Here is a 15,497-nt window from a genome sequence, read left to right as displayed (position 1 = left end):
CGTCATGGATTTTTCCATAGGGCTCGTCACAACTTGGCAGCATTGTTCAAACTGAGTGATCTAAGAGAGGGAAACCAGCACCCAAGATCAGGCTAATCTTGAAAGTGATACATCATTACCTCTCCGACATGGTTTTGGTCCTGCAAATCAGTCTTGGTATATTGTGGGACAGTGTGAATTCATATACAAGTGTATAAATACCAGGATGTAGGTATCACTGGGGGCCATCTTGGAGGCTGGCTACCACAGTGGGTCTATAACAGTATTATCTTTTGTGACTATTGGAGAAGTAAATTAATTAGGGGGACATTTCATGGGAACATTGCTTAAAAATTAGTTATCTCCTTGCCAATTCCTGTGTTTGCTCTTCTTTTTCAGGTCCAGCACAGAATCAAATGCAGGTTCCATCAGGGTATGGAGTGCATCCTCAAAACTACATTGCTCCCTCAGGACATTATCCTCAAGGACCTGGGAAGATGACCTCATTGCCGTTGGATAGCCAGTGTGGTGATTACTACTCTGGTCTCTATACGGTACCGACACAAAATGTGGTGACTCCTAATACAGCAAATCAACAACCAGGAGCACAGCACATGTATGGCAGGGGTCCTCCTGCACCTCATATAGTGGGATCCACTCCGGGATCTTTCCAGGGTGCCGCATCACCAACATTGCATTTGCATACTAGTGCCGCCCAGCGGTACTCCCATTTTGTGAATCACTACAGTAGCCCAGCCGTGTACTCTGCCAACTCTTCTGTTGCTTCTCAGGGATTTCCCTCTACCTGTGCTCACTATGCTATGTCAACTGTTTCTACTGCTGCATATCCTAGTGTTTCATATCCCTCTCTGCCTGCCGGTGATCCATATGGGCAACAAATGTTTACCTCACAGAATGCTCCAACGGTCAGGCCACTCAGAGAGAATTCATTTTCTGGTCATAGTACAGCCATCAGTCATCCCTCACCACTTCCACCTCCTCCATCACACCAGTACCACCAGCCCCAGAGTCTTTCAGGATGCAGTACTCTCTCGTGGTCAGCTTCAGGCCTTCCATCAACCCAGCATAATATCGTCCGAAACCACACTGGCTCCCTGGCAACAGCCAACAGCAACCCAACAAATACTGGTAGGTTGAATGGAAAGTTCACCAAAGCATGCCTGAAAATCATTGCATTTCCAATCAGGTTTTTATTTGCATGAAGATTTAAGATGATAATGCCTAATAGAAAAAGTGGAAATTAGCTCACCTTTGTAGTTTATTTGCTTTATTTATTGTGGTGTTTTAGCAACATCTCCCTGAACCCTTCCCCTTGCCCTATTCAGTTAGCCACCCAACCACCAACTGTGCATAGTTATGTTCCTTATCATGACTGGATCTTAGTCGATATTTATTGATAAATTTTATGCCTCTGCAGTAGTTGTCCTTAGTATGAGTTAGGTCAAGGGCAAAATAGGAGGGTCCGTTTGGGCATATGCTTTGTTAGCCACTACTTTCTTTTTTATATTTTTCAACCTTAGGACAGTTACTATTCCAGCCTACTCACTATATATAGAATACCACCGTGGTTTCTCTAAGTGAGCCCCTATTAATGATGCTCACAGAAGATAATATATATGTATATAATATGTAGGAATACATACTAAAGCTTATGTTTCCTCTTTCCAAATTGGTAAATTAGGATGGAGGCTGGGGAAGATGAAGAAAGATACTTGAAGAATAGTCTTGTAGTTAATCTTTCTGACCTTCTTAAACCAACATGTAGTTAAATTTATTAGTTTAAAAATTATGTGGTCTTTTTAGTGTGGGCTTTCCATATCATGTACTCATTTTAATTCAGCTTGTAAGCTTGAACTTAACAACATACCCTCTTGAACTGAATGAAAATGTATGTAAAGAATGGGAACTGGTGAAGCTGTGGTAGTTTTCTGAATGTTGCCTTTAAATTCTGTATCAGAGTCCAAATAGCCCTAAGTCAAGGATGCCATTGAAAAGCATCCTTCCCTGGACAGTTAGATTATTTAAAATTAGAACTTCGGAATATTGTATCTGAATATATTTGAGATCATCTATTCTTTCATTGCTGTTATTTAGAAACCCTTTTGGCTGCAATCAACTAATAGTGGTTTAAACAAAAAAGGTGGTATTTTTCTCACATAACAAGAAGTCTCGGTAAATGTAGTGGATCCAGACGTCCTCTGTGTCTTTTCTCTCCCTGGTCTACCATTCTTTGCATGTTGGTTTCCAGAAACTTCTGTACCTGTAGACATCAAGTCAGAGTTAAAAGCAGGAAGAAGGGAAAGGAAAGAAGATGGGGTGATGGCACTGGCAGACTTTCCCTATCATTTGCCGTAGCTGTTTTTTTTTTTTTTTTTTTTTTTTTAATTTTATTTTACTTTTAATAAACATATAATATATTTTAATCCCCAGAGGTACAGGTCTGTGAATCGCCAGGTTTACACACTTCACAGCACTCACCATAGCACATACCCTCCCCAATGCCATAGCTGTTTTAAAAGAGAATCCCTTGGGGCGCCTGGGTGGCTCAATGGGTTAAGCCTCTGCCTTCGGCTTAGGTCAGGATCTCAGGGTCTTGGGATCGAGCCCTGCCTCAGGCTCTCTGCTCGGCGGGAAGCCTGCTTCCTCCCCTCACTCTCCCTGCCTGCCTCTCTGTCTACTTGTGATCTTTGTCAAATAAATAAAATCTTTAAAAAAAAAAAGAGAGAGAGAGAGCGAGAATCCCTTATTTTAGGGAAGGTTAGAAAATGAATACTTACCTTTGTAGCCTTCACGGTAGATGCGGGTAGGAAAGAAGGGGGTTGGCATTGACTGGGTCTTGGGTGAATCAACCTAAAGCATCTGTCACAGTTCCCAAATGTGGCTGTGTACAGATTGTGATCTTCAACCTTACTTACTGAGCTAGAATAGAATCTCATTCTCCAGGCTCGTCTTGGGAATCTGTATTTCTGACTTGATCTTGTCATGATGCCTAGTAAAAAAGGTCAGTTTTTTTGTTTGTTTGTTTTTTAAACAAATGAGGAAAGCTATCCAAGTTGGGTTGCCTGCTTGTGGTCATTAATATTAGAAACCCAAGTTTGTCCTGGAGCTCAGTTTCTTTGACTCTCAGCCTTCCCTTCTCAGAGTCAGGGCTTTCTGTCCTCTAGAAATTCTGTTTTTTTTTCCTCTCTTCTTTCAGCAGTCTGTTTACAGATCAGCTTATCCTAAGGTCTCTGTGACTTAAGGATTTTGTGACTTTTGGGACAAAAAAAAAAAAGAAAGAAATATACGTAATTCCTATCTTATTTCTGAGATGGGAATGGAATCCTGGATGGAACAAATTATCCTGAGATAAAGGATCAGGGAAATATGGGGTCACTTGGCTAATGAACAGAATACCTAACTGGGAAACACTATCCCTGAAAAAAATATTGAATAAAGAATACAAATAATTACAAAATTACCTTCTATTTGAATAACTAGTAATTAGTTCTTCATATAGAGAGATGGGGTATATTTCCATTCTTTTAATCTTAGTACTATACTGTGAAAGCCATAATAAATATGATTTTAGAAATTAATTGATGTTAAATAGGGGGTTTTTTGCCTTTAGTTTGGTAAGTTACTTTTTAATTATATTTTGGAGATTGACAGATATATCAGGTTAATTTGACACTTGTTTTTCATATTTCAAAAGAAATGAAGAAGTTACTTTTAAAACCTACTTTGAAATATTATAGAAGTTCCCAGATTTTCTCATTGAGCCGATGTTTATCAATATTATTTTTCATGATGTTCTATGCAACTTAGTAATAATAGTTCATAAGGTATTTGGTAGATATCACTGTGTTTCTCTTAGAAATTTAAAACATCCCTTGGTAGTTTTTTATAATGAAAAAATAATGAATATACATAGAAAGAGTTCAAAGAAATAGATAAAATGGAAAGTAAATGGTTCCTACCACTAGAAATTTTGGCCACTAATTTTCAGAGATAGCCACAATTAACAATTTTTTGTGTATCCTTCCCAAAATTCTCTACGCATGTACAAGTGTTCTCTGTTAGAAGTATCATAAGCATACACATACATACTTAAGTGAACCATTAAATAGCAAGGAACTGTTTTGTATGATATGCTAAATACATGAAACTATTGAAATTTTTAATTTTTTGGTTAATTTATGATACTTTTACTAAAAACCCACTTAATCTTAGTACATAAATGTGGTATATTGGAATGTAATAAACTTAATTCATTGAAAAAAAAAAACCTTTGGAACCCTATGAATTTTTGCCAGGGTGACTTGGGTGCCTAGGTACAAGGTTTGACAACCATGGAAATATTGATTTAAATTTTCTAGAAAGAAAGACAACTTTTATTTGCCTTGGATGCCTTTACATAATATTGGCACATTAGAATAATTATCTTAGCTATTAAACATACTTTCAGGTGAAATTCAACCATCGAGTAATTAACAAAAATGATTGTACTTTTTTATTACTTGATTATACTAATTACATTTTCAGGTGTAACAAAAGTTCTTAAACAATTCATAAAGTGTTGGAGATCCAAAAGCATGAACATGAGTTAAATGATTACCAAAAACATGTTGGCTGCATACATGCTACTATTTTTAGGCAGTCATTGAGTTCATTTTCAGAAACATTGGAATAAAAGAGAACTTTAAATGTTATCTCACTTGCCTCTCTATTTTATAAGAGTATATTTCAGCAGTATATTTCAGCACTAGAACTTCAGATTTTTTAATAAAAGTTCTATCCCAAGTATGTATGTCTGGGGTGCTTTGTTTGTTAACATAGGGTGAAGTTTTGGCTGCCGTGTAAAAAGTGTCATTTCGTTAGGACTGTTACTGTAGTTAAATCTCTGAAGGTTTAAAAAGTTTTTCCTAGTTTGAGATAAAGTTAGTTGAGTATGTAACTTTGGGATATAAAGATACCCATCTTTGATAGCAAGATGAGTATTGGAACATCATTTAAAATCATTTTCTTAAATTTTTACTATCCCTTTGTTTTGAAAAGTATATAATTTTAAAAATTAGCAAGATAAATCTTGGCTAAGAAGTAGAGTTTTGCCAGAAAATATTATATTCATTAAAATTATTTTTACTTTTTTCCCCTGGAGAATCACATATTAATATTATGAAATAGTATTTCTAATGGTGTTTTACTGTGTGCAATTTTATAAAACAAGAAGCATTTTTTTAAAAAGTACTTATAGAAATAATAATAATAAACTTCTATATAATTCTGTATAAAAATCCACAATATAGGGGCACGTGAGTGGCTCAGTCAGTTAAGCGGCTGCCTTTGGCTCAGGTCATGATCCCAGGGTCCTGGGATTGAGGCCTGCATCCAGCTCCCTGCTCGGTGAAGAGTCTGCTTCTCCCTCTCCCTCTGCCTGCTTGTGCTGTTTGTCAGATAAATAAATAAAATCCTTAAAAAAGAAAAAAAAATCCACAATATACGTGGCATATAGTATCTAGTTACTGGTAAGTTAATGTTGTAACTGTTGTCTTGAGGTACTGATATGCCTGAGGAAAAGCAAAATAAATTCTCAGTGTTCCCTGATATTTCAGCCTCAGTCTGAAGAATAAATTCTTCATGTATGAAGTAAATTGCAGGCAAAATAAATATTTAAATGTACGAGGCAAAATTTAAGAAACTTTTTAGCAAATGTATGAAAGACTACCTCTAGAAACTTGTAGAGAAGGGTTTCTTAAAGACAACACAGTAAATTATAGTTTTAAAGAGTAAGCATGCTCAATTTGACTAATTTTTGAATTAAGAACTTTTCTTCATTGAAGGACATGAAGAAGACAAAAAGACAAGGCATAAACTGGGAGAAAAAAATACAGTATTTATCCAGAATACACACATAATATATAAAATTAATAAGGAAGAGAGCAACAACCCAAGAAAAAAACAGAAGATCAAATGAAAACATACTCAACCTTATAATAATCAGGAAAAGAAAATTAAAACTAGAGTGGGATATCTTTTTATACTTAGCAGCAGAATGGTAAAAATTTGAGAGCCTGACCACACCATTGGCAAGGATGTGGAATAACAGAACTCTTAGACATTCTTGTTGTTAGGAAGATTTATGGCTTCAATATTTTAGGAAAATTTGGCATTACTGGAATTGAAGATGGCCATGCCCTAAAATGCAGCTATTCCACTTCTATAATGTGGTGCATGAGTCACCCAGATTTGTATTAAAATGCTTCTTACCAAGTCTCGTATGGCATGGCCTAAAAGACTACATTTTTTTTTTTTTAAAGATTTTATTTATTTATTTGACAGAGAGAGATCACAAGGAGGCAGAGAGGCAGGCAGAGAGAGAGAGGAGGAAGCAGGCTCCCCGCTGAGCAGAGAGCCCGATGCGGGGCTCGATCCCAGGACCCCGAGATCATGACCTGGGCCGAAGGCAGCGGCTCAACCCACTGAGCCACCCAGGCGCCCCAAGAGACTACATTTTTATCACATGTCTGCAAGAGCTGTTGGTAGCCTAGGTACCACACTTAATAGGAAGGCTCTAGAGCACCACATGTTTTGAGATGTGTAGCACTTACAGGACATGGTGACATTTGCTTGGAATACTGGGCAAAAAGGACTAGTCTGCTCTTTAGGCCAAAAGACCTTATTTCCCCAGGGGGATTCTGAGCCACTTGCTTCACACCTACAGCTACCTGAGGGGGGTACACACCTTGAGAAGCTCCGCCCTAGAGAAACATGCATATCTGCTCCAGGGACAGGTTCATGAATATTTATAGCAGCACTGTCTTTGTAAAACCAAAAAGTGGAAACCCAAAAGTCATGATAGTGGAATGGGTGAATAAATAATGTCCTTCCACTGGAGTGCTGAACAGAAGTGAAAATATGATCAAGGGCTGCGCTTATTAACATGAGTGAATCCCAGCAATGTAACAGCAGAAGTCATGAAGAATGCATGTAGTGTGATACCATTACCAAGTGAAAAAAACAAGCAGAAATCATGTTTAGGAATACTTGTCTGTGTGGTAAACTATTTAAAAACAAAAGCAAGGGAATAATAAGCACAATTCGGAAGGGAGGACTTCTGTGAGGAGTACGCGGACAGCGTCAGCAGTTTTGGAAAGGTTTTATTTTCACAACTGGATGCTGAGTTCATGGGTATTTTATTACGGTTTTATATGTGTATTTATGTACATATGCATATACGTATCACAAGCTCATCTATACCAATTATTAAAGAAAAATATTTGTGATAACAAAGCTGGGAGTCAGTGTATTCTTTACTGGGGAGAGAGCATGGCAAGTTCAAGGGACTGGAAGACGACCAGTGAAGCCAGAGGAGAACTCAGGCCAGGATGAGGCTAGGGACTTAGGATCATTCCAGGCCTTGTTAACCATGTTAGGAAGTTTCGAGGGTAAGATATTTTGTCTCCACCCTGAAGCACTGGCAGAATTTTGAAGGATTATAAGCATGTCAGAGACTGGCTGTAGTGGTTCTGGAACAGAGAGGGGCCCTGTTTAAACTACTTATCTTTGACTTTGTGCTGGGAATTGCTTTTGAAAAATTAATTGTGGGACTAGTTTGAGGCCTAGGATGATGGAGTTTTTCCTGATACAGGTTTTTTTTTGCTTTCTTATGCCAAGTGCCTCTAGGTACTACCAGCTTATTGCACTAATTCAAGTCCAGAGCTCTACCCTCACTGGGCTCTGAATGCTCTGAACCAAAGCTGCTGGTGTTTGTTAGGATTCGTTTCCTGGTTTATCCTTCTCCTGAGGCTATAACCCTGCAGAGCACTCACTTCAAAGTGGAAGTAAGGGATGCCTTATCAGGTACCCCACCCGGTATGCCCTGCCGCGTGTCTTCTGTTTCAACACAGAAAACAGCAAATCAGCTTTGTAGCAGACAGTGAAAGCAGCTGTGAGTGTTGGCTATTTCTCTGAGTTTTCAATTTTGTACAGATTTTGGCCCAGAAATTTATTAATAGCATGTTAGATCTTTGATGATTTTAGGAAAGTATTATAAAAATGGTTTTTATGGCGCCTGGGTGGCTCAGTCGGTTAAGTGGCTGCCTTCAGCTCAGGTCTTGATCCCAGGGTGTGGGGATGGCCTGCATCAGGCCCCCTGCTTAGTAGGGAATCTGCTTCTCTCTCTCTGCCCCTCCCCCTACTCGTGCTCACTCTTTCTCAAAAAAAAAAAAAGAAAAGAAATCTTTGAAAAAACATAGTTTTTAAAGTTACCTTTAATGGGAGGTTCGGTCTTTACCTCACCCATCCTTACTGTGTCTTCTACCCCCCTTCCCTTTTCTCCATCACCCAATGTTAGATGATTTTATCTTTCTTAGTTTTCACTTTGTATTCTTAAATATACTCATCACTCTGTTACGTTTTAATGATTATATCAGTTATCTAATTCTGGTTTAAAGCAAAAGGACTTTTTTTTTTCCATAGTTCTGTGGGTTGGTTGGACAGTTCTTCTACTGGTTTTTCTTGGACTCATCATTGGGTCTTCATTTAGCTGGAGACTTGGCTGGGTTGGAAGATCTTAGAACTTCACTCATGTATCCAGCAGTTGGTGCAGATAGTTTACAGGGATACCTAGGTTTTTTGACACTTAACTAACTTCCTTACATGATTACCTTAGGGCAGCATTTCCAGAGCAGAGTGGATAGCTACAAGGTTTCCTGAGATTTGAGTTCTGGGACTTGTATACCGTTGCTTCTGCCACATTCTGTTGATTAAAACCAGTCACAAGGTCAGCCCTAATTCAGAGGGAGGGAAAATAGACTCCACTTCTTAATGAGAAGAATTGCAGAATACTGTGACCATGTTTTCAGTTTCCCAAAATGATGTTTGTCCTCCCTAAAAACTATGAATAGCACATTTAGACTCCTTCCACCTTCTTTCCCATTCCCTATTATATTTCTATCATTTGTACACTGTGGAGCATATAATGTGTTGGGGTTTTTTTTCCTTAATTTTTATTTATTTATTTTAAGTAGTCTCTATCCCCAATGTGGGGCTTGAACTCGTGACCCCAAGATCAAGAGTTGCATGCTCTTCCAGTTGAGCTAGCCATATAACATGTTTTGTTCTATCACCACCTTCTTATATTTGTTTTAGTCTTAGCCCTTCTAAGTTTCTCTCTCTATATATGCACACACACATATTTAAATGTACATGCACACATATATACATACATATATGCATGTGTTCATTATATTTTCACTGTTCACTACTAGTTTTTTGCCATAGGTTTTTTTCCCCTAACTCTGAGATATAATTGACATACTACATTGTGTAAGTTTAAGAGGTACAAAGTGATGATTGATATATGACGCACATATGTATTAGAAAATGATTACCACAGTAGGGTTAGTTAATATATCCATCATCTCACAGAATTACCTTTTCTCTGTATGTAGAGAACATTTAAGATTTACTGTCTTAGCAACTTCCAAGTTTATAAAACAGTATTGTTAACAGTAGTCACCATGCTGTACATAGATCCCCAGAACTTACTCAACTAAATATTTATGGGTCTGCCTCAGTGGCTCAGTGGGTTAAGCGAATGCCTTCGGCTTAGATCATGATCCTGGAGTTCCAGGATCAAGCCCCACATCTTACACTCCCTGCCCAGAAAGTCTGCTTTTCCCTCTGTCCCACACCCCGCCGCCCCTGGCCCACGCTCCTCTCTCTCACTCACTCTTTCTCTCTCTCAAATAAATAAAATCTTTTAAAAAAACCTAAAAATTTATGGTGACAGATGGTAAGTATGCTTATTGTGGTGAGCATTATGTAATTGTCAAGTTACTATGTTGTACAGCCAAAACTAATATAATATTGTATGCCAGTGGGTATATGTCAATAAAATAATTACAGTTTATACCCTTTGACCAACATCTCCCTATTTTCCTTCCCCCTCCAGCCCACCCCCATGCCAGGCCCTGGAAGCTACCATTCCACATTCCACTCTGTTCCTATGAATTCCAACATTTTCTACATATAAGTGAGATCGTGTACTATTGTCTTTCTCAAACTTACTTTACTTAGCACAATATCCTCAAGGTCCATCCATTTTGTCACAAGTGGCAGGATTTCCTTTTTTGTGGTTAAATAATATTCATGTATGTGTTTTTTATCCACTCACCCATCAGTGGACACTTAGGCTGTTGCCTTGGGTTTTTCAATGAGCTCTTGGTCGACTGAAGATTATCGTCTAGATCGGGCAGTTTGAGCTATCACAGAGGCCCACTGTGAATCACCTGTACTTTGTTTATTCCAGACGTCCAACCTAGAGTTACCATTGAGTCCTTACTTGATTACGTTTGAAATACAGTCTCTGATTAGTAGCAGTAAATAAGATGTGACAGTTTATAATACAAAAGGGGATCTGAGCCGATACTAGAAACATTTGTGGAATTCATGGACTGCAATACTGCAGAAGCAAATAGCCTCTATTCACCTTATACCATTATGTTGTACAATAATGAATTAATAGTAGCGACCATTAAAATTGTAAAGAAAAATTGTTCGGGGTTCATTTTGTTTAAAAAGGTAAGGAGGCTTATGACATGTTTTAGGAAAGTTGCTGTTAAAGATTATTAAAACATTTGGTATTTAAGTTTTCAGTTTTTCTGGAAATCATTTCTTTGGACATTCTTATTTTCTCTATATAATACTAGATAAATGTGATCCTACCGAGGTTTCTACAAGAACTTCAAATAAACCATATTTTGTTGGTATCTTAATATTTTCAAGTTGATTGCTGTGGGTGAAATACTTTTTTGTCTCCAGTTACAGATTCTTTATCTTGTCCTGTTATGCAAAATGTTCAGCCTCTCAAGTCCAGCCCAGTCGTATCCACTGTTTTATCAGGAGCCTCATCAACACGAACACCTCCAGCTGCAAATCGCACAGTTGAGCCTGTAGCCTCAGTTACACAGCCATCGGAGCTGCTACAACAGAAAGGTATGTAAAAAATGCATTACGTATATGTGGAGAGAGCGCACGCACACACACACACACACACACACACACACACACACACATACTGATTCAAAAACCTGATTTTATTATTTTTAAAGTTATTTATTTATAATCTCTGTATCCAATGTGGGGCCTGAATCATGACCCCCAGATCAAGAGTCACATGCTTTTCTGACTGACCCACCCAGGTACCCCTCAAAGAGGTGATTTTTAAAAAGTCAAACTGTGTAACCATCATTTATAGAAAATAAGACGAAATGTAATTTATAATCTCAATTCAAACACTATTCCCTTTTTATATATTAACTTCCAGTCTGTTTATGATTATTTACATAGTCGCAGTCATATCTTACATACCATTTTGTGTATTGTGTTTACATTTATTAAATTACACACAGTTCTTCATATATCCACACGTAGTCGTTGTAGTCATTTTCATGGCTAATACTTCATCGTTTCAGTGTATTACAATTTACCAGTCCATCCCTCTATTGTGGAACATTTGTTTCCTGTTCTTTAAAGGTTATTATAGTTTTCTTTTAGGATAAAGCATCCAAGATTTTTTTATTTAATGAATCTCCATATCCTATTTGATGATTTCTCTACTTGTTATTATTAATGAAAGTAACTTTTGACCCAGTTTTGGGAATAAGAAGGATGAAAACGAAACTGTAAGCCATACCTTTGCAGCATGGACAAACAATACAGTGTATTCATTTGCTTGTTTAATATTCTCCATGTGTTAAATAAGTGACAGGTAACTAAAATGTGTTATGTTTTACTCTCTTTCCCTACTTTGCCTTTTATTTTGGGTTTTTTTCTGTCTAAAATTCCAAATCTGTTGATGTTTCCAGTTGAAATACTGTATTTTTTATTTCGTGAGAGAGAACTGAACTATTACTAGGAAGTTTGTATTTCCATAGCAACCATTAGTGATATCTTAGGGACTATACTTACTGTGTTATGGCAGCTTCTCACCTTGAATTTGAAGAATTCTCTTTCTCTCTCTCATGTTTCTGAAACTCAGAAAAAGCATTTCAGGTTGATCTCACTACTTGCTATCTGTTGAGTATGTGGTCAAGAATACTTTCTATCATTTGATCGGATTATACATTATAAATTTTCTTATTTGGCTTTATAGGAAAACCAACTGCAGCACCCTGGAGTGTCCATTGATTCCCAACAAGCCAGTGGGTATATTAGGAATAAAATCTAGTTTTTTTTTATAAGCATTTGCCTTTAAAATGAGGGACTGGTAAGAAAGTTTTGCTTATCATGAGTAGAAAAAAACATAAGCATAGGTTGAACCCCTAACAAATGAATGGTATCTTTCCTCTACATTGATGACTACTTTCCATTTCTTAAATATTATGCTCATTTTGACCCTTTACATTCCTCCTCCTATTATTTTTTTTCCTATTATATTTTCTTTTTTTACCATTTTACTTTAAGTAGCATCTTACCATTGTACAGTGTCATTTTACATGGTTTTGCAAACCACATTTCCACAAAATAATCATAATTATGTTTCCTTTCTTTTCTTACTCTAATATAGATTTAATAGGATAGATTTGAAAAGAGGAGCTACCATTTATGGAGCATTTACAATGTGCCAGAAACTTTATATTTATTATCTCATTTAACTCCCATTGCAATCCTATAATATTATCCCTGTTTTACGGATGAGAAAAGTGAGATTCACAAAGATTAGGTGATTTCCCCAAGATTTTAAATTACACTGCCTAAGTAGAAGAGTGAAAGATTTTTAATTCAAACCTGTTTATTTTTCTATAAAGTGAGCCTGAATTGTTTTCTTATTGCTAACAAACTTTTGATGTACCTAAGAGACGCTCCTTGAATAAGTAACAGTAAAGAGAATACTAGAAACATTTGAACTGTAGCTTTTATTATTCCTTTTTCTTAAGTAAGGGATTGGTTTAGCTTAGTGGCCTTTTTACCTTTGGATAGATCTGGATGTACAACATACAGTGTGCGGTGGGGCTACTCTACGTGTTGTGTAAGTTGTGGTTTGTGTGAATGGTGCCTATTGTAGTTGGGTGGTGTGTGGGCTGCATAAGCTATGCTGTGGTTCTGATATCCCTACTAAAATATTAATGCTTCAAAGAGATTACTGTTTTTCTCCCGGCTTCAAAGACATCCTTGCCTAGTTATTCTCAGAAGGACCCAGCATTCTTATACTGGTTTTAAGGCAGGAGGCTGCAAAGTTTTGCTTGCATATCTCCTAAAAACTTTTTGGGTAAACTCTGTAACCACTTAAACATTTTTTAGATTGACATCTAAAATTTTTCACCAGAAGTCTAAATAGTTGAAGGCATGTAATTTTTCAACATAATGCGTATATTGACTTTTAAAATAAAGATGTTGTATTATTCTTTGTATCCACTAGAATGAACCTGCCATCATCCTTTTAAAAAAGGCCCAAATGAGCCTTTCTTTAAAATTTTTCTCCTTAATGTCATACTGTTTTCCCTGAATATAATAATATAATATACTCTTAAGCTAGAAACTCTTTTATCATTCTATCATACTTCTCTGCCATAGTAATATTATATAAATTGAAATTTTACATTTTGCTTTATTGTCTATGACCATAAGATCTAAGCATTAACATTTTTTCTTCTGGATTAAACTGTCAGTACAATTATTGTTAGCATATAGTTGGTCAAAACAACATATAAACATTATGAGTTTGCGTATTTTTTAGTGGGAAGTACATTTTTACTGGAAGTATATCTTTCGATGAGATGAATGGCTCTCCCCCACCCCGACCATAGGTTTGTGTACCTGAGTTGTATATGATTGAGTGCTAGAATAAGATAAACTTCAGATAAATTTCATTCATAGTTTTTATTTTCACACATATAATTGTTATAAACTTTGTTCAAGTGAAGTAGCTAGGAATGGTAATGAAAGGCTTTTATTAAAGCAGTATTGTTCTTTGGAGTTTTTTAATATGTTTAACCTTTTGAGTTACATATCAGAAATTTTTATTGTTGTTTGTTCCATTTTATTTTCCAGGTTGTAGATAGATGGTAGCATCATTACTGTCATGTAGCAGTTTACTTTTTATAAAGTGTCTTTAACTTTGATTTTCTCACTTGATCATCAGGTGAAGCAAGCATAGCATATTTCATCTTCCTTTTATAGAAGAAGAAATTGAAGTTTAGAGAGGTTAGGTGTCTTACCCAAAAACAAACTCCCTAAGTGAGGTGCCAAGATCAGTATAGATCTTCTGCATCCAAACCTAAAACTTGTTTAACTGAATCAGCAATATTCAGAATATTGTGAATTTCATTGTACCGTTGCCAGTACAATATCATATCCTTTAAGTGTATTTTTATCAAAGACTTGAAGCTGTGATAGAGGTCATTTGTTTTATGTGTAGTATCGCATATAACCTAATTGGCAAAGGCAGTCTTCATTTTCAAACCAGTGGGACAAATTTTATTCTTTGTCAGAAAATCTAATTTCATTTTTTTAATCTAAAGAAATGTATTCCTGGTGTTTCAAAGGAGTATCATAAGCTCCATTGAGAAATAAATTATAGCATATATCTTTTAAGCCAAATTACTAAAAGCAGTCAAATTTAAACAGCAAAGATCTAATGTGATTAATTTATCCTTTTTTGGGCGCCTGGGTGGCTCAGTGGGTTAATGCCTCTGCCTTCGGCTCAGGTCATGATCTCAGGGTCCTGGGATCGAGTCCTGCATTGGGCTCTCTGCTCAGCAGAGAGCCTGCTTCCTCCTCTCTCTGCTTGCCTCTCTGCCTACTTGTGATCTGTCTCTGTCAAAGAAATAAATAAAATTTAAAAAAATTTATCCTTTTTTATAATAAGTTATAAAAACTAGACAATGAGTCAGTATGCTGTTTTTCATTACCAAATTTGAAATAAAGCAGTGCAACATGTACCCAATATTACACTATTTATGAAGTGAGGATTAGCTTGAAAAGCATTATATTCCTATGGTAAATATATGCATTGTGTGTATCAAACTCTGATATTTGACTTTTTAAAATGTTTAAATAGGAATCAAGTATAAAAATCAGAAATAACTGTTGATTTCATCAGACATCATGATAAAATGTTTCCATGTAATTAATTGAAAAAAAAATACATACCATTAAGTGATAGTAGGTTCCCATTAGTAAATATTTTTTTGTTGTTAAAAGGAGGCAGAGAGAATTAAATATTGTATAAAATAAAAGGTGAGAAATTATTATAATCATTGTATTTTATGATAAAATAGGTTGTAAAATACTTTATTGAACATCTCAGATTGACTCTGAAAGAAATTATGTACAATTTTTATCTACAAGTTTTATCCAGTGTATCTTGAAAAAATTGGTCAATCCTAGAAAACATTCTACTTGTTTTTAAAAGAACTTACATTGCTGGGGCGCCTGGGTGGCTCAGTGGGTTGAGCCGCTGCCTTCGGCTCAGGTCATGATCTCGGGTTCCTGGGATCGAGTCCCGCATC

At 36.4% G+C, this 15,497-nt stretch overlaps 1 protein-coding gene across 4 annotated transcripts in view; it reads left to right on the top strand.

The window, feature by feature from the left end:
• The window catches only part of LOC111153827 (SEC24 homolog B, COPII coat complex component), a 90,348-nt gene that overhangs the window by 23,890 nt on the left and 50,961 nt on the right, over positions 1–15,497 (top strand). For all 4 annotated transcript variants that reach the window (XM_022513110.1, XM_022513102.1, XM_022513093.1 and 1 more), the window contains exons 2-3: positions 379–1,128; positions 10,807–10,980. In XM_022513110.1, the coding sequence (XP_022368818.1) occupies positions 379–1,128; positions 10,807–10,980 (924 nt within the window). The remainder of the gene's footprint in view (positions 1–378; positions 1,129–10,806; positions 10,981–15,497) is intronic.

The sequence above is a fragment of the Enhydra lutris genome, unplaced genomic scaffold (genome assembly GCF_002288905.1).
Source record: "Enhydra lutris kenyoni isolate GAN:26980312 unplaced genomic scaffold, ASM228890v2 scaffoldscaffold3, whole genome shotgun sequence".
NCBI lineage: Eukaryota > Metazoa > Chordata > Mammalia > Carnivora > Mustelidae > Enhydra > Enhydra lutris.
Note: the sequence above shows the minus strand (reverse complement) of the source record. Positions and strands in the feature narration are given on the sequence as shown.